The sequence below is a fragment of the Ceratotherium simum genome, chromosome X (assembly GCF_057802395.1).
Source record: "Ceratotherium simum simum isolate JZ-2026a chromosome X, ASM5780239v1, whole genome shotgun sequence".
NCBI classification, from domain to species: Eukaryota; Metazoa; Chordata; class Mammalia; order Perissodactyla; family Rhinocerotidae; genus Ceratotherium; species Ceratotherium simum.
In genome coordinates, this window is record NC_141940.1 from 61,745,841 (window position 1) to 61,766,001 (window position 20,161).

At 35.1% G+C, this 20,161-nt stretch overlaps 1 protein-coding gene across 6 annotated transcripts in view; it reads left to right on the plus strand.

Annotated features, from left to right (window-relative positions):
• Positions 1–20,161, plus strand: part of HDX (highly divergent homeobox) — a 143,289-nt gene that overhangs the window by 117,164 nt on the left and 5,964 nt on the right. For all 6 annotated transcript variants that reach the window (XM_087427055.1, XM_087427056.1, XM_087427057.1 and 3 more), the window contains 3 exons: positions 8,058–8,137; positions 11,592–11,675; positions 16,972–17,094. In XM_087427055.1, the coding sequence (XP_087283181.1) occupies positions 8,058–8,137; positions 11,592–11,675; positions 16,972–17,094 (287 nt within the window). The remainder of the gene's footprint in view (positions 1–8,057; positions 8,138–11,591; positions 11,676–16,971; positions 17,095–20,161) is intronic.

Sequence of the window (20,161 nt, forward strand, 5' to 3'; positions counted from 1 at the left end):
CGGCAGCGGGTGGTAATTGCAACCAGAGATTTCCAGGATGAGGAAAAACAAAGCCAACACAGGAACCACAATGCAAAGATACATGAAATCACCAGACCAGAAGGAAAATGACAAGCACCCGGAAACCAACCCTGAAGACACAGAAATCCATAATCTAAATGACAGAGATTTCAAAATAGCTATCATAAAAACACTCAATGAAATACAAGACAACACAGACAAACAATTCAAAGAGATTAGGAGTTTCTTCACAAAAGAGAGTGAAATCATAAAGAAAAACCAATCAGTGCTGATGCAGATGAAGAACACAATGGAGGAGATAAAGGAGAACCTGGAATCTTTAAAGAACAGAGCTGACAGTATGGAGGAAAGAGTTAGCATTTTAGAGGATAGGAATACTGATATGATCCAGATGGAAGAGGAGAGAGAACTAAGACTAAAAAGAAATGAAGAAAGTCTCCGAGAAATATCTGACTCTATTAGGAAATGTAACATAAGAATTATAGGTATTCCTGAGGGAGAAGAGAAGGAAAGAGGAACAGAGAGCCTATTCAAGGAAATAATAGCTGAGAATTTCACAAATCTGGGGAAGGAACAGGAAATACCAGTAAGCGAAGCCAACAGGTCACCTAAATATATCAACAGGCAAAGGCCCTCTCCACGACACCTAGTGGTAAGGTTAGCCAGAGTCAATGACAAAGAAACAATATTAAGGGCAGCTAGACAAAAACAAAAAATAACATACAAAGGAACTCCCATCAGGCTGTCAGCGGATTTCTCAACAGAAACTTTACAGGCTAAGAGAGACTGGAATGATATATTCAAAATACTGAAAGACAAAAACTTTCAGCCAAGAATACTCTATCCAGCAAAAATATCCTTCAAATATGATGGAGAAATAGTAACTCTCCCAGAAAAACAAAAGCTAAGGGAGTTCATGGACATGAGACCCCCACTACAAGAAATACTCAAGAAGGCCCTCAGGCCTGAAAAAAGGAAGAGAAAGGGAATACAAAGCTTGGAGCAAGGAGAAAAATAGGTATATAAACTCAGAAAAATAGTAGATCTTTACCAGAATGGGTTAGCAACCACTTAAATACTGAAGTAGTGGATAATAACAACAATAAACAAACACATAGGGACAGAGATTGGATTGGTGGTTACCAGAGGGGAAGGGGGGAGGGAGGAGGGTGAAAGGGATAATTCGGTACATGTGTGTGGTGATGGGTTGTAATTAGTATTTTGGTGGTGAACATGATGTAATCTATGCAGAAATAGAAGTACAATGATGTACACTTGAAACTTTTACAATGTTGTAAACCAATGTTACTGCAATAAACAAAAAATTAAAAAAAAAAAAAGATCAAAGGAAGGAATTCACCAAAAATAAATTTAACCTCATCACTGTAAACACACAGCCACAACACAAGATAGAATAAGGTATAACAAGAACAACTTAGAAGGGGAAGAGGAAAGTGATTGAATTGACTTAGTATAAGGAAATAGGAGGCCATCAGGTAATGGAATAGCTCATACACAAGATTTTTTACACAAACCTCAAGGTAACCACTAAAGAAATAATCAAAACAAAACCACATAGGATAAACAAAGAGAAAACTAGAAGAGTCATAAGACAGAACAACCAAACTGAATTGGCAGTCCGAAACAAATGGGACAAGAAACAAAGGAAACACAAAAGAACCAGAAAATAGGTGACAAAACAGCAACGTTAAGCCCTCATATATCAATAATTACCCTAAATGTAAATGGATTGAACTCTCCAATCAAAAGATACAGAGTGGCAGGATGGACTAAAAAGCAATACCCAACAATATGTTGCCTCCAGGAAACACAACTCAGCACTAAAGGCAAGCACAGGCTCAGAGTGAAAGGATGGAAGAAAATACTCCAAGCTAATGGCAAACAAAAGAAAGCAGGTGTTGCCATACTCATATCAGACAAAGTAGACTTCAAGATAAAACAGGTTAAGAAAGACAAAGAAGGGAAATAGATAATGATAAAAGAGACACTCCACCAAGAAGACATATCACTTATAAATATATATGCACCCAACATAGGAGCACCAATGTACATAAAGCAACTATTAACAAACCTAAAAGGAGAAATCAACAACAACACAATAATAGTAGGGGATCTTAATACCCCACTTACATCAATGGATAGATCATCCAGAGAAAAGTCAATAAAGAAATAGTAGACTTAAATGAAAAACTGGATGAGATGGACCTAGTAGACGTATACAGAGCACTGCATCCAAAAACAGCTGACTACACATTCTTCTCAAGTGCACATGGAACATTCTCAAGGATAGACAATACGTTGGGAAACAAAGCAGGCCTCAATAAATTTAAGAAGATTGAAATCATAACAAGCATCTTTTCAGACCATAATGTTATGAAACTGGAAATGAACCATGAAAAAAAACTGGGAAAGTGCCAAAAATGTGGAGATTAAACAACATGCTACTGAACAACCAATGGATCATTGATGAAATTAAAGGAGAAATCAAAAACTATCTAGAAACAAACGAAAATGAAAACATGCCATACCAAACCATATGGGATGCAGCAAAAGCAGTCGTGAGAGGGAAACTTATAGCGATACAAGCCCACCTTAACAAACAAGAAAAAGCCCAAATAAGCAACCTTAAATTACACCTAACAGACCTAGAAAAAGAAGAACAAAAAAAGCCCCAAATCAGCAAAAGGAGAGAAATAATAAAAATCAGAGCAGAAATGAATGAAATTGAGACCAAACAAACAGTAGAAAGGATTAATGAAACAAAGAGTTGGTTCTCTGAGAAGATAAACAAAATCAACAAACCCTTAGCCAGGCTTACTAAGAAAAAAAGAGAAAAGGCCCAAGTAAATAAAATTAAAAATGAAAGAGGAGAAATTACAATGGATACCATGGAAATACAGAGAATTATAAGAGAATACTATGAGAAATTATATGCCAACAAATTGGACAATCTAGAAGAAATGGACAAATTCTTAGACTCATAGAACCTTCCAAAACTGAACCAACAAGAAATGGAGAATCTGAATAGACCAATCACAAGTAAAGAGATTGAAATAGTAATCAAAAACCTCCCAAAAAATAAAAGTCCAGGACCAGATGGCTTCTGCAGTGAATTTTACCAAACATTCAAAGAGGATTTAATACCCATCCTTCTAAAACTATTCCAAAAAATAGAGGAAGATGGAACACTTCCTAAATCATTCTATGAGGCCAACATCACCCTGATACCAAAGCCAGACAAAGACAATACAAAGAAAGAAAATTACAGGCCAATATCGCTGATGAACATAGATGCAAAAATCCTCAACAAAATATTGGCAAACCGAATACAGCAATACATTAAAAAGATCATACACCATGATCAAGTGGGATTTATACCAGGGACGCAGGGATGGTTCAACATCCACAAATCAATCAACGTGATACATCACATCAACAAAACAAAGAATAAAAACCACATGGTCATCTCAATAGACGCAGAGAAGGCATTTGACAAGATACAACATCCATTTATGAGAAAAACTCTCAACAAAAGGGGAATAGAAGGAAAGTACCTCAACATAATAAAGCCTATTTATGACAAACCCACAGCCAAGATCATACTCAATCGGGAAAGACTGAAAGCCATTCCTCTGAGAACAGGAACGAGGCAGGGCTGCCCACTCTCACCACTCCTGTTCAACATAGTACTGGAGGTTTTGGCCAGAGCAGTTAGGCAAGAAAAAGGAATAAAAGGAATCCAAATAGGTAACGAAGAAGTGAAACTCTCACTATTTGCAGATGACATGATTTTATATATAGAAAACCCTAAAGATCCATTGGAAAACTCTTAGAAATAATCAACAACTACAGCAAAGTTGCAGGGTACAAAATCAATCTACAAAAATCACTTGCATTTCTGTATGCTAATAATGAACTAACAGAAAGAGAGCTCAAAAAGTTAATACCATTTACAATTGCATCAAAAAGAATAAAATACCTAGGAATAAATTTTACCAAGGAGGTGAAGGCCCTATACAATGAGAACTACAAGACATTATTGAAAGAAATCGATGATGACATAAAGAAATGGAAAGATATCCCATGCACGTGGATTGGAAGAATAAACATAGTTAAAATGTCTATATTACCTAAAGCAATCTACATATTCAATGCAATCCCAATCAGAATCCCAATGACATTCTTCACAGAAATAGAAAAAAGAATACTAAAATTTTTATGGGGCAACAAAAGACCCTAAATAGCTAAAGCAATCCTAAGAAAAAAGAACAAAGCAGGAGGCATCACAATCCCTGACTTCAAAACATACTACAAAGCAATAGTAATCAAAACAGCATGGTACTGGTACAAAAACAGACACACAGATCAATGGAACAAAATTGAAAGCCCAGAAATAAAACCACACATCTATGGACAGCTAATTTTCAACAAAGGTGCTAAGAACATACAATGGAGAAAGGAAAGTCTCTTCAATAAATGGTGTTGGGAAAACTGGACAGCCACATGCAAAAGAATGGAAGTGGACCATCTGCTATCGCCACTCACAAAAATTAACCCATAATGGATCAAAGACCTGAAGGTGAGACCTGAAACTATAAAACTCATAGAAGAAAATATAGGCAACACACTATTTGACATTGGTTTTAAAGGAATATTTTCGGATGACATGCCTACCCAGACTAGGGAAACTAAATAAAAAATAAGTGGGACTTTATCAGACTAAAGAGCTTCTATAAGACAAACGAAACCAGAATCAAGATGAACAGACAACCCACCAGCTGGGAGAGAATATTTGCAAAACATACATCTGACAAGGGGTTGATCTCCATAATATATAAAGAACTCACACAACTGAACAACAAAAAAACAAACAACCCGATCAAAAAATGGGCAGAGGAAATGAACAGAGACTTCTCCAAAGAAGATATACAGATGGCCAATAGGCACATGAAAACATGTTCACCATCACTAATCATCAGGGAAATGCAAATCAAAACAACACTAAGATACCACCTCACGCCCGTTAGAATGGCTATAATCACCAAGACAAAAAACAAGTGTTGGAGAGGATGTGGAGAAACAGGAACCCTCATACACAGCTGGTGGGAATGCAAACTGGTGCAGCCTCTATGGAAAACGGTATGGAGATTCCTCAAAGAATTAAAAATAGAGATGCCCTATGATCCAGCCATCCCACTACTGGGAATCTATCCAACGAACCTGAAATCAACAATCCAAAGAGGCTTATGCACCCCTATGTTCATTGCTGCATTATTCACCATAGCCAAGAAGTGGAAGCAACCTAAGTGTCCCTCGACTGATGATTGGATTAAGAAAAGGTGGTATATGTATACAATGGAATACCACTCAGCCATAAAAAAAGAGAAAATTGTCCCATTTGCAACAACATGGATGGGCCTGGAGCGTATTATGTTAAGCGAAATAAGCCAGAAGGAGAAAGACAAACACTGTATGATCTCATTCATACGTGGAATATAAACCAACACATGGACAGAGAAAACTGTATTGTGGTTACCAGGGGCAGTGGGGGTGGGGGGTGGGGACAAGGGGTGAAGGGAGTCATATATATGGTGATGGACCTACAAAACTGTACAACCCAAAATTTCACAATGTTAAAAACTATTAAAACATCAATAAAAAAAAGTGCTGTTGATCTTTTAGCAGTTTAATTCCATTCCTTTGCTTCTGAGAGAGTAGGTACTTTCCTGATACAGAGCTTCTGACTGACTTCTAACTTCCACCTTCTACCTCCCACCTTGGCTTTTTCCATTTCCTTTTCCTTTCCCTGGGTGGAGGTGAAGAGAAAGGAGGTGTGGTTGGGATTGATAAAGAAAAAACTACTTGGGTTCACCCCTCACCCAACTGCAAACTCTAGCAAAAGTAATAGTTAGATGACTCAGCTCCTTAATTCAATTTTTGTGTCTACCAAAATATATTTATGATTGAGCAATTTTAAAGACTTTTACTATCCTGAGACGCAAATTGTTTAAAGTATGGGAACAATTAACATCTATAATGTTAAATTTTATAACAAAACATCTTTTCAGCTGTATCTATTATGTGACTGTGCCCATGAAAGATAATACTGCATACAGTTACTTAGTGTGAGCATATGGCCACCACATAGAGAGCCCCCTAGAGTTTTCACTGATTAATAATTCTACTTATTTATTTTCCATTTAGCAGAACTGCTTTTCTTCAGGAATAATCGGACACATTGACAGTGTTTAGCTTTCAGATTTCACTAATGTGGAAGCTATCTGTAAGCAAAAGAAAACATGCCTTATTCAGCTGAATCACTTCACACTTTTTTTATTTTAGAAATCCTCAAAACAGTTTTTATTTACATCATATAAAATAATCAAACCATGCATGAATATGTCGTCAGTAAAGCAGAACTGTATACAAAGTTATGAGCAAGTGAGAACAGAAATATAAGGCAAACCAGTAATGATCTTGTTGATAAGTAATATAACCCCTATTCTGAGGACACCAGTGCAAATACCAGCTCTGCAGCTAAAACTGATGACAGTTTTCCCTCCCTTCATTTCATTTAGTTGCTGATTACATAGTACTTGAAATGTCTGTGATTTGAAATGTCTAAATAATGAATAAAGTTTCCTCTGTTCAGGAACCATTCTTTTATTAAAAAAATTTAATTGAATTTATACTGGCCTTTGCATTAAAACTCTGCTAAAGTTTCCCTGGATATCTTAAACGCTAATTCTCTCTGTACTCATATGTGAGTTCCTGGAGTAGCCATGTTTTCCTCCTAATCATCCCCCATGCTCATACAGGGCACTCCTATATGTCTTTCCATAGGTAGGAATGGAAAATCTTAGGAGGGCTAATAAATATTTTTGTTCTGCTTTCTATAGTGAAATAAAATGTTGGTTACCAAGGGGCTGAGAACTTCCCCTAGTATTTACCCAAATAATCTCCATGACATGGCTGTGCAGAAAGAAAAGAGAGAAATACTGCTGCCCTCTTTTTCTAAGGGGTAAGGTAGGGGTAACCCAAGACAGGAGATTATCTTGTAGATATCCTATGCTGTGAGCTAGCCACTTCCCTTAGCTCAGCAGAGAGCTTTTTAGTAGACTGCTCTCTGGAGTTAATTTTTCTCTCATTTTTTCTTTCTCGTTTTTAGGATATTGAATTTCAATCATAAAAGGAACATGTTCATTATAGAAAATATTGGAAAATGCAATGAAAAAAATAGAAATAATCCAAACCCTCAGTGGAGTTGGGGAAATATTTTTGGCAGTATTTTATCTTTGCATGTATACACGTGCATTCACATACACGTGCCTTTTTACAAAATTGGAAATATACTATATTTATAGTTTTATATCATGTATTTGAAAATTATTTTTATCACTTTTATTTCGATGAGCAACACATGTTCATAGTAGGAAAGTACTTAAATATAAATAAGCAAATGGAAGTAAATAAAAATTATCAAAATAACTAAAATTAGACAAAAGAAAGAAAAATAAAAATTGCCTGTAATTCCATCCAGAAATAATAATGGCAATGTTTTGGTGTAAACAGTTCAGTCTTTTTTTTCTCCATGAAAATGTACATGTTTTTTTCTTTTACAAAATTAAGATCACAGTGTACCTACATTGTAGGTTTTGTCACCTTCATTTTTTCATTTTCCAATAGATTATGAATATTTTCTTTATTATCAACTGTTCTTCTACTTCATTTTCAGTGGCTTCATAGTATTTATTATAGGGATAGGTCCTAAATGATTTCACTAATCCTCCATTGTTAAGCGTATAGGTTGCTTCCATTTTTTCAGTTATAAACAGCACAGTGGTGACAACCCTTGTTTTTGTACCCATCCACACTTATTTCCTTAGAATACATTGTCAGAAGTAGAATTGCTCATCAAAGCATATATGAAGTGAATTTGCCATTTCTGTCTTTATACAACAGAAAAATTATTTAAGTGATCTTGAAAAATGCATGGCCTTTCTTTTTTTCTATAGAAGACTCCAATGAAGTTGCTCCAAATGAGACAAGGGCTCATAAGGAGGAAGACCACCACGCAGTATCCTCAGATAACGTGGTATGTACATTTTAACATTCTGTCCTCGTTACATGATGGATTTCAAGGATATGTTTCTAGTTGGTGACAATATCAGTGTTGTCAGAATAAAGTCTTGCTCCCCTTTACAAACCAAAACAGAGCTGTTGCCAATGAAATTACATAACATTGAGCGTTTAATAAATGAAATTTAAAGCACTGTCATTTGTACCTCAGTTTTTTATTTATTTATTTTGTGTGTGTGTGTGAGGAAGATCAGCCCTGAGCTAACACCGTGCTAATCCTCCTCTTTTTGCTGAGGAAGACCGACTCTGAGCTAACATCTATTGCCAATCCTCCTCTTTTTTTTTTTTTCCCCAAAGCCCCAGTAGATACTTGTATGTCATAGTTGCACATCCTTTTAGTTGCTGTATGTGGGACACGGCCTCAGCATGGCTGGACAAGCAGTGCGTCGGTGCGCGCCCGGGATCTGAACCTGGGCCGCCAGTAGTGGAGCGCGTGCGCTTAACAGCTAAGCCACGGGGCCGGCCCTCAATTTTTTTTTTTTTTGTGAGGAAGATTAGCCCTGAGGTAACATCTGATGCCTATCCTCCTCCTTTTGCTGAGGAAGATTGGCCCTGAGCTAACAATCGTGCCCATCTTCCTCTACTTTATATGGGACGCCACCACAGCATGGCCTGACAAGTGGTGCATTGGGGTGCGCCCGAGATCCGAACCTGCGAAACCTGGGCCGCTGAAGCAGAGCCCGCGCAGTTCACCGCTACGCCACCCGAGCCAGCCCCCTCAAATTTTTTGATTTAGGAACTTTGCAAATATAAACGCCTAATGCTTACTACACATAGACATTTTATACATAAGAAGTTATTTTTCTTCAACACATTTAGCAAAGAGAAGATTTCTTCTCATTTGACGGATGGCAGAATTAAAACAGAGTTTAGCCTGAGATCATGAAGGAAGACTTTTTTAGTTCTGGGATTTGTATCTAAGAATTCCTGACTCCAAGTTCTCCATTCAGATCATACCTATCTATACTGTGTTTGGAACCTTTTCTTCTTTCTAGTTAAATCGGACTTTGTTAGACATCTTAAAACTTGCAGTAATGGAGGAAAGACAGCATGAAGAGATTGAATAGCAGGCAGAGACACGCTATGTGTGGATTAAACTGGGTTGTGTGAAAATGTAAACATCATTGGTGTATAGAGATGTTCTCTAAGCAGCTGTTTTAACAGCATCTGTTTATATTCTGACTCCATTAAGTAATGCAGAAATCAATATTGTATTAAACTAAAATCAGACATAAAGGCAAATGTCATTGTGCTTTTGTTTATGCCTTTGAATCAGTGTTTTGTGCTTGATTGCAACCTTCAAAAAATGGTCCCAGTAATGGCTTTTTCTGTTAAAAAATGGCTATAGCTTCAATATTTACCCTGGCTTCCATTACAAACATTATTTATCTGACACTATAATGCTGCCACATCTCCTTAATAAAAGTTGAGCACATAAAATACACTTTGTTCTTTTTTGTTAAATATCAACAATATACAATGGTGTTTTCCACGTGCAGAATATGGTTTAGTATCGCATTTTATTGATTTCAGTCCTGATTTAAATTGATATTTTTCTCTTCTAACACTAAATTCAACAGGCATATAGGAAAACAAGCTTTCATTTTGAGGCAAAGTTGTGTTTTCATTAGATAGCTAGTAATAATTGTTTTCCACGATTATTAATTGTGCTAATATTCTTAAATTCCATCAAATAATAATTTCCTCTGCTCTAGATTTGAGTTGTCTTATACAATTTATATACAATTATTCACAATTGGAACCTCCTTTCCCCTAAAGACATGCTCATTTTTAGCCTGAATTTCTCTGCATTGTATCTCCCCTGCAGCAGACATTTGAAGATGATGAATGAAGTCATAGCATGGGATGACTCACAGTCACTTAGGCACCTAATTTTTCAAGAACAATTGATTTTCAGAGACAAAACTCCAAACTTTCAAAGGTTAATCTCCTCTGCCTGTAACTTTTGAGTGCCCCCAATTATTCTTGGATGACAAATCACAAAGACATATAAGACCTATTTATATGCACAAATCTATACAGTGGCCCTTGGTGCCTTCCTCCCTGGATTACTTAGCTCCTTTTTCAGAGAACCAATCCAAATAGGTAGAGAATCTAAAAAACAACATCAAAAACATATCAAATCTGAGGTCTGGTGAGAGCCGACATGATTAAGCCAAGTTTATAGTGATTATAATACAAACAAAACATTAGATTCATCTCCAGGCAGCAGTAAAAAGCAATTTCACTGCAGCTGTCCTCCTGAGTCAGAAGCCTGCAGGTCACAAACTCTGTTATGGTATGGTATCCTGGTAGACAATATATCAAATATGATCATTCCAAGTTTGTTTGTGACTTTTAATAACCATATATATTGCTGGGTAGGAAGCTTGATTTCAAATTCTGCCTATGACATGTTACTATTAATGTGCTCATTCTTAAAAGACTGCCTAGTGACTAACTCAGCTTTTCTCTTTTTTAAATTTTCTTTTGAGTTGGCAGGGTTTAAATGTTTAAAAGTGTTTTGTCTTAACTATGTTTCTCATTTGCAAAAGAAAAATTTAGAGCTGATTTTGTCTTTTGGTTTTGCTTTATTTTAAAAAAAGTTTCCGTGATTAGAGAACCTGCCTTGCCCCCATGGTTGGAGATTATTGGTCATTCTTTCCATCAATGCTAAGCTGTTTTGTTCATTCTTTTGACAGATATTTAATTAGTAGCTACTGTGTGCGAGATACTGTACAAACTATGCTTTACCTTAATTCTAAAGCTAAGGACAATTTAGTGTCTCTTTCTCTCTCTTTCTCTCTCTCTCTTCCTTCTTACTGGCTGGTGAAGGAAACAAATCACCATACTATTTTCATCATTACATCGTAAATGTCTGCTTTCAATTGTCTAGCTAATGGAGTGCAGTAAATAAGTGAATTTTCTAAAAATCGTATTTGACTTTGGAATGCATGTTATATGTTGACATTTTACATTAGAAGTTGCAAAGAGATATATGGGGACTTAAAAAAGAAAGCCCTTCCAATCAGTTAGATATGCTTACCATTAAATAGACTTCCCTTACAGGAAGTGAGTTCCCTGTCACTGGAGGGCGCTATTTAAGCATAATTTGAATGCCTATATTTTCAGCGATATTATGATTAGGGTTTTTCTATTTTAAATAGTATTATAGTAAATTTCTCTTTACTAAGCAGTCATCAGTTAAAGGTAGAGGGAGGTGGCTTAGACACACACTGATTATAACACTGAGGAGCCAGTCGGAGTTTATTGTAGTTTATTCCAGATAACCTACACTAGATAACCCCATCACTAAAACTGAACGTTGAATGTGTATGTTCTATACGTTGTTGAGTGTAGTAATGATGATCAGATATATATTTATGAAAACTTCTCTACTTATGTTACAGAAAATAGAAATTATTGATGATGAAGAAAGTGACATGATAAGTAATTCTGAAGTAGAACAAGTGCATTCTGTCTTGGATTATAAGGTAAAAGTAATTTCAAATTCTGAATTCATTGCGAGAAGGTATTAAATGAGGCAGACTTTTACCCTATGTACTGGTTTATTTCACTCCTGTTTGATAAGTTAAATATCCTAGGGCTCCCCACTGATTCTCACAGGCACTTGGATATCAGTCAGGGTGCCAGGCATTTTAATTAATGCTCGTTGGTTTAGTGGTTATGGTTTTAAGCGAAGAGTTTGCTGAGCGGGAGTAGGTATTGATGGTGTACGGCAAGGTGAGGGAGTGCATAGTGATGGTTAATGTGAAATTTATGACAAATACTTTTTTAAAGCTAATGTTCATTTTTAAATGGTGGTAAATGGGAGATTTTTTTTTCCAGTGGCCCTTGCTAATTTTATCTTGAATTTCAACTCCTGAAGACCATTTTTTAAAATGTAATAATATACCTGTTTTATGAGAAGTTTAAATACAATTCCCAAAGCGAGTACTGAATAAATATGAATAGAGATGACCTTTCTTAATGTCACTTGTTACTAAACTGAAAAGCTTACTTTGACAGTGTGCCGTACATAATTTTTTTTATTAAATTTTGACATAAGCTATCAGTCTATATGTCAATATGTTTTCTGCATAGATGTGTAATTGCTGTCCCTTTGTTAATGAGTATCCTATTGTAAGGTAACTTTGGGACCATCTGAGATTTTGGCCACATAATTCTTTCCATACACAAAAGTTATTTTCTTGGAATATCATAAGTGTTCAAAGCAGAGACTAGTAATCTTAAGATATTAACAGAAAATAACATTTAATCAGAAAAGACAACAGTTATCATTTTCTCAAAAATCTTTTCAGTTTTAATATAATTGAAAGTTATGTCATTCAACAGATTCTGTTTTCCAAATGTTCATAACATGTCAGACTTTAAAATACTGAACATTGTAAACACAGAAGGAAATTATCTTTTGAAATTTATTTGCTAAGTGGTCGAAGAGCACAATACAATCCCGTATTTAAACTGTATTTCCCACAAATAAAATTATAAAGTTATTGGTTCCGAAGTACAAAAGATTATTCTAAGCTCTCCTGCATGGTCATATAATATTTCTAAATGTCCAGTTCAGGATTAAAATGCCACTACAAGCCACCACTTGGCACAGGCTATGGAAACTACAGACGAGAGGACTGGATTGCACAGCTGTTAAGTGTGCTCCACTTAACACTCTCATACAGGTCAGATAGGGTTGGGCCCAGAACTCAGAGGATTCTTTCCAGGACCTTTTCCCTCTAGGGTGCCAGCCCACTCGAGAAGGTTTGGAGCTGAAGACCAGGGCAGGGCTGACTGTCCAGTCCAGAAATGTGAATTAACATTTTCATTGAACTCTGAAAAACATGTATTGATCCAACATTTTCCATTGCGGTAAATGTTGTGGGAACAAGGGATCCTTCGCTACCTTATTAGGGATGTCTTTTATAACATATTACCATCCTACGTAAACTTTTCTTTAACTCTCAAAAATCAGTAACTATATAGAAAACATGTTTTTTAATAATCTTATTAAGAATATTTTAGTTCACTTCATCTGTGAGTGTTGTTACCTTAATTCTCAAGTGAGGATAAGTGAAGCCTCATATAGCAGTTCTCATTGCTGATTTCAGGACGGTAATTTAAAACAGCCTTATCAATTTGGAAATTTAATCTTTCTTCAGAGAACATTGTTGTACTCTATTTTCGTACACATGCTAGTGTTCCTTGTTTTGGGATCAAAATCACTTTGGTGGTTTCTTAAGTATATTCATCATAAGCTTCTTGAAGGCAGAGACTTATCTTATTAATCTATGTGTTACCTGGTCTAGTGCCTAGCACATAGCTGTCCAGTAACTAGTTTCTGAATGAGTGAATTAATTTATTTATCCTTGGAAATATTTTTAATACTATTATGCAAGTGTTCATTTATATAAAATCAAGTAAGATCAGCTGGATCACTATAATTTTTCCCACACTAAGTTAAATAGTCTGTCATTATTCTCAGGATTCATTGCAGCAAAATGAAAGAATGCTTCCTATGTGCATTTGATAATTATTACTATGCAACCATCAACATTCAGTTTGGGCATAGTGGAGATTCTCATTGAGATATATTGCTAGAAATCAATACTGCTAAAGGTTCTAACTAACCCCAAATGCTTATGAGACAAGTTGGTGAGCTCAGTCCCTGAGGCATGAGTAGCTATATCGTAAAATAACACCTCAGGTTTAGCAGCCATTAATAGCCTGCTCAGAGATCAATGCTCCGGTCCACGTGAAGCCTTGAATGCTCCCTACAGTCATCTTGGAGAAGAATTGACAAAGCTTACTGAGAATGTAGGGAAGATTTTAATAAGCAATATGAGCTAGATCTTGTTTGTGAAATGCAGTGACTGATGTTATCTTACTAGTTCCTCTCACAAACAGTCCATTTACTTAGGAAAATCTCTAAAGTACACATAAATTACTGCCTGTAATCTAGGAAGTGTTTAATATGCTTGCAAAAAGCAGCTCTGAGAAGAAAATGTCTGCAATATTAAATTATCTTAAAGCTGTTTATGTTTCTCAAATATTGCATAAATACTGAGGAGGAGGAATATTCACATGAGAAATTAGAGAACGGCATACCAAAAGATGCTTCTTGACTTTTGCAAATGTGAATTAATGTTTTTAAAATGTTTTCTAATGGACTGTGAATGCATCTCAAAAGGACTGTGCATTCAAATGAGATATTAGATGATGGTGATAGATATCTTCTGTATTTGAAAAGACTTCTTGGTCAGCACTTTACTAATACTATTGCTCTGACAATGAATACTAAAAAACCAAAATCTTAGAATTAGTCAAATGTCTTATGGCAGGAGCAAATGGGGTTTTATTATAATGCTTACTTGTAACTTTGATTGCTGTAGAGTGCCTTTGGATAAGGGATTTAGCTTGAATCATCATTCACTTGATATTTATTTGATATTAAATAATTTTATTATTGATTTGGTTGGTTTCTTAAGTGTGTTCATCACTTGATATTAAATGGTCTGAAAAGGAAGCTGTTTTATTAGGTAAAATAAGTTCTAAACTGAGCTGATAAAATGATTGATGCAGTAAACATGTTCATAGATGGAATGTGATTAATACAACTGTATCCTCTCAACGACAAGAATGCCCATAGAATTAGCTAATTTTAATGTCTTTTATGCAGCTTTTTGAACAAATGTTGTTAAAGGTACTGCTGTGCTCTTTGAGACCATTTCGTCACCTGCAGAGAATACTTTCAGCTTATTTTCACGTTTTTTGGCAAGGAGACTGGCTAATAATTTATTTTTTATTTTTCATCAGGTTTTTTTAATATATAATTTTCATACAATAAAATTCACCTCTTATACAGTTAGATGAGTCTTGACAAGTGGACACAGTTGTGTAACCACGACGACAATTTGTTTATTCATCTGCTGATGAACACTTCTGTTGCTTCTAGTTTTTAGCTCTTGTGAATAAAGCTGCAGTGAATATTCATGTATGTCTTTTTGTGGACGTGTGTTTTCATTTAACCTTGCAGTAGGATTGTTGAGTCAGATGTTAAGGAAGAGCATGTTTAATTTTTTAAGAAACTGCCAAAACATTTTCCAAAGTGGCTGTACCATTTTATACTCCCACCAGCAATGTGTGAGACTTCTAATTACTTCACATTCTCATCAGCACTTGCTATTGTCGGTCTCTTTTACTTTAGCCGTTGTAGTATATTAATAGTAGTATCTCATTGTGGTTTTAATTTGCATTTCCTTAATGACAAATGATATTAAGCATTTTTTCACGTGTTTATTGGTCATTCACATATCTTCTTTGATGAAGTGTGTGTTCAAATATTTTGCCGGCTTTTTATTCTATTGCTTTTTCTATAATTGCATTGTCAGAGTTCTTTATGTGTTTTGAATGCAAGTCTTTATCAGACACGTGATTTACAAATAATTTCTCCAAATACGTAGCTTGTATTTTTATTTTCTTAGCAGTGCCTTTTAAGTGCAAAAGGATTTTTTTTTTTATTTTGAAGAAGTCTTCTTTTAAGTTTCATGCTTTTTGTGTCCTATTGAGAAATATTTGCCTAACCCAAGGACACAAATATTTTCTCTAGAAGTTTTATAGTTTTAGGTTTTATATTTAGGTCTATGATCCATTTCTTGTCAAATTTTGTATATGATGTGAGGTAAGGGCTGATAATCTTTTTTTTGGATATGGATTTAAAATTATTCAACCACTGTTTTTTAAAAGACTATCCTTTCTTTGTCCATTGAATTACCTTAGCACCTTTGTCAAAAATCAACTGAATATATATATATATATATATATATATATATATATATATATATTTCTATCTATATCTATATATAGATAGATATACATATAGATAGATAGATCTCTGTTCTTTTCCATTCATCTATATGTCCACTCTTTTTTCCAGAACAACATTTTATTTATTACTGTAGCTTTAATAGTAAATCTATTCAGAGCATTTTCATGGCCATTATCTTATTTGAGCCTTATAACCCTCAAAGCTAGAATTGCTGAAGATTATTAGTATTATGTCCATTTTACTGATGAGTAAACAGAGTCACAAGAGAGGTTAATTGGCCTGCCCAACTTTACACAATTATCAGTAGACCTAGCACTAAAATCCTCCCAAATCCTAGTCCATTGTTCTTTTCCTACACCACTAGCAAAAATAGTGAAGAGAGACTGGATCTCAAATCAGTGGTACACAGTGATACATTTGGAGATATTTTCTGAGTAACAGACTTCTACATAAAGGCAGGAAACTCAGCAAACTATTTAAGACAGTCTTAGCAATAATTTCAGTCCCTCCTTGTTACAAAATAATAACCTTTTTAGTTCTCAGTATTTAGCTTTGTGAATGGTACATTCAGCATTACTGCCTCTGCTATTGCTCTTTACTTGGGGTTAATTGGACTCTGTCTATTCTTAATCCTAATCCAAATGCTAATTAGACTTAATATAGGAGGAGTCTTTCCAAGAAGGGAACTGTTTCTTGATTTTTCTCTTACTGGAATTTATTTAATTAGATTTTTGTCCTTGCAAATTGTTTTCTGTTGGTGATTCAGTTAAAAGGCAGCCTTTGAGTAACAGGATAATTTCCTTCTGTGCTTCATATTTTTTATGCTAAAATATTATCTTCTTTATTATCCCTCTAATTAGATTTTTTTTTAATTTTATTGTGCATCAAACATGTACAGTCCTAGGTTTGCATAGGGTAAATATATTGTTTTATGTTTTCTCCTTTAGAATGAAGAAGTCAGATTCATTGAAAATGAGTTAGAGATTCAAAAGCAAAAATACTTTAAACTTCAGACGTTTGTCAGAAGCTTGATACTAGCTATGAAAGCCGACAATAAGGAACAACAGCAGGTAGGTGCCAGAAAAGAATAGTAAGTATAATGTATCATGTTGAAAATGGCATGTCACACTTGGGTTCTTCATATTTTTTTCGTTTTTATACTTCATTCTTGCTTCGCATCAAGGAAGGATCTGTTACTTTGTGCCTTTTTTTAGCACAGTTTTCTTGAGAATATTTAGATTTTGTGTGCTGCTTTCGTGGAAAATCAAAATAACTGATTAACATACTTTGTTAATTCCAAGCTAGCCTTAAATAGGAGAAAAAACAATTTTAAAATTAATTTTAAAGAAATTCTCAAAGTGTTTGTAAAGACCAGGCTACCCTAACTGCAGAGTCACATATTTTGGGACATTTTGTGAATGAAGGAGGTGAGGTAGTTGACTCTCTTCTGGATTTCAGTTATCTTCCAGCCCCTACTAACATTCACAAATGTTTGAATTACTTCTATTTCATGACATATTGCTCATCACTAAAAAAGTATGAAATTACTTTGTGAAATTCTTTGTGATCACAGTGCATCATTTACTTTTTCCAATTTAACTAGAGTGTTTCATTCCTCTACCCCAAAGATGAAATGTAATGTCTTTTGTTTGTTGCTGTGGATTTTTGACTACAAATTCTTTCCAAATTACATTTTCTATCTCATTTCTTCATGTGAAATTTATATAATAATTTATTAAGCTTGCTGAAAATAATTATAGAATAAATGGTTTCATTCAATACTGAATGATACCAAATTTACCTCTGAGTTGTATACTACCATGTTGATTCCTTGTCAGAGAAGTTCAATATGGGTAGTATGTCACACAGGCAACCATTAATTAGGAAGCAGTTTCAGAGGTTTTCATTCAGCAGGGAATCTCAAGAGTGCCGAAATTCATCACTTATATCCAAGCAAGACTGCACACACGTATCCCATCCCAAACATCTCCAGGGAAAAAGATTAGAGTCTTAGCATCCCACAATTCTCCCTTTTTTAAATAAAATAGTCTTTATATATTTCACTGAAGTACTGAACCACAAAATCTACACTAAAAGAATTTACTCATGAGGCTCAAACCAATATGTACATTATGTGTCTAGTTTCATGAATTTTGCTCCCCTTGTGCTGCACACGCCCAGACATCCCAAGACAGTAGTCTTAAGTTACCTCAGCCAGCTTTATTTAAGCATATTGCTTTCTGATGTTAGTTATGCATATTTCATGGCATATTGAAAATGTGTTTGTTTTTTAAAAACCTAAACTACAGATTTTAAATGAATAAGATGGTAATCTTGAACGTGGTCCCAAGGGTACTGTAAATTTTAAATAACTGTAAAAAAAAGCAAAATTAGGTCCAACAATAGGAATAACTTAGAGTGTGGTCCTGGTTCCAAAAGTCGTGGCATGGTTTTGAATTCAGAATTATATAGCCAGCTAACTAGCAGTTGTCTATGTCTCCTGGTATCTAGGAATAGCACACGGACTGCATTTTATTTTCTAATTCTAACCTCATCCCTGGCTTGGTTCTTTCCTCAAGACCACTAACAAATAAGTAACTGTTGTACATTTTACTTTTCTTCTTCTCTTACACTTTTCCTCTGATCAAAGACTGATGAACTAAGATATAGACAAAACTTTGGCTAAAAAAAGGAGAAAGTTATACAAAAATTGAACTGAAAGTAATAGGCTATATAATCAGCACCCAAATAGCAACTACTGATTTTCATAGTTGAGATCGAGTATAACAGATCTCAAAATATGGTCTCAAAATATAGAAGACACCAATAGTAGTCCACAAAATTTATCCAGGTGATCTCTTAAATTACTGATCTTTGCACTATGAAATACTTAGTGGTTTATTTCTAGAAGGAATTAATTTTTATTCTTCCTAATAAAAGAGAACCATTTTGTCATTGATTTCTCATTTTAAAAAATCCTAAGTGTTTTTCAATTAATCTTAATTTGGGTAAGTTGAGTGAGATGCATGGCCCACAGAATATTTTTCCCCAATGAAGCAGTCCAGGCTTTAAAAATATATAATACTGTCAGGGCCGGCCCTGTGGCTTGGTGGTTAAGTGCGCGCGCTGCGATGCTGGCAGCCCGGGTTCGGATCCCGGGTGCGCATTGAGGCACCACTTCTCCGTTCATCCTGAGGCCGAGTCCCACATGCAGCAACTAGAAGGATGTGCAGCTGCGACACACAACTATCCACTGGGGCTTTGGGGGGAAAAAATAAAATAAATAAAATCTTTAAAAATATATAATACTGTCTGACTGAAATATTAGATTACCCAAAGTTTTTTTTTAATCAATAGCCATTTCAAAATAAAAATAATGTTGCCAGCACTGTACTAAGTCATTAGTTATGGTCTTTCTTCCCCTGATAATTTACTATGTGATTCTAGCCAGGTCAATTGCCTTTCTTAAACTTTGATTTGTCCACTTTACAAGGAAGATAAGAATGATTAACATTATGGAACTTAGCATTCACACACTAGGGCCTGGAATAAGTGTTATAGAGACTGATGATATATTTGGGAAATGCTTTAATCTCTTGGGAACAGTGGCACTAGGCCAGACTCTGAAGGCAGATTGATGAAGAACTTGTAGTAAAGAAAGTTAATTGTGTTTACTTTAGTATCTATGAAAAAGGCAGTTCTGGCAATCGGCATAATCCAAAGTTTTGTTCAACGTGCCAATGTTGCAATCCTGTAAGATATTGAAAAGAAGAATTTTGAAGTGGATCTCATGCATTAGTAATGCCCTATACTGCCTCAGATATTAAAGTTTTCCTGTTTCATACTAAACTCATTTTAGTCAGTCAACTACATGAAATTCAGTGATAAAGAAATAAATAGTAGTGCTCCTTTGATTTGAAGATCTCTCCACTAGAATTTAGAATGTAGTTAAGTCTGCTCACCCACTCGACTTTCCAATACTCAAAGCACATGTTCAGTGAATGTTAATTGAAGCACTTTTCCCTCTTTAATATGACTTCACAATTGCTAAGTGAACCAAATCCAGTGATGTATTTCTAATAAACTATGATCACCCAGTGTCAACAAAGGCTTTGTTTCACCCAGACTGGATTAATG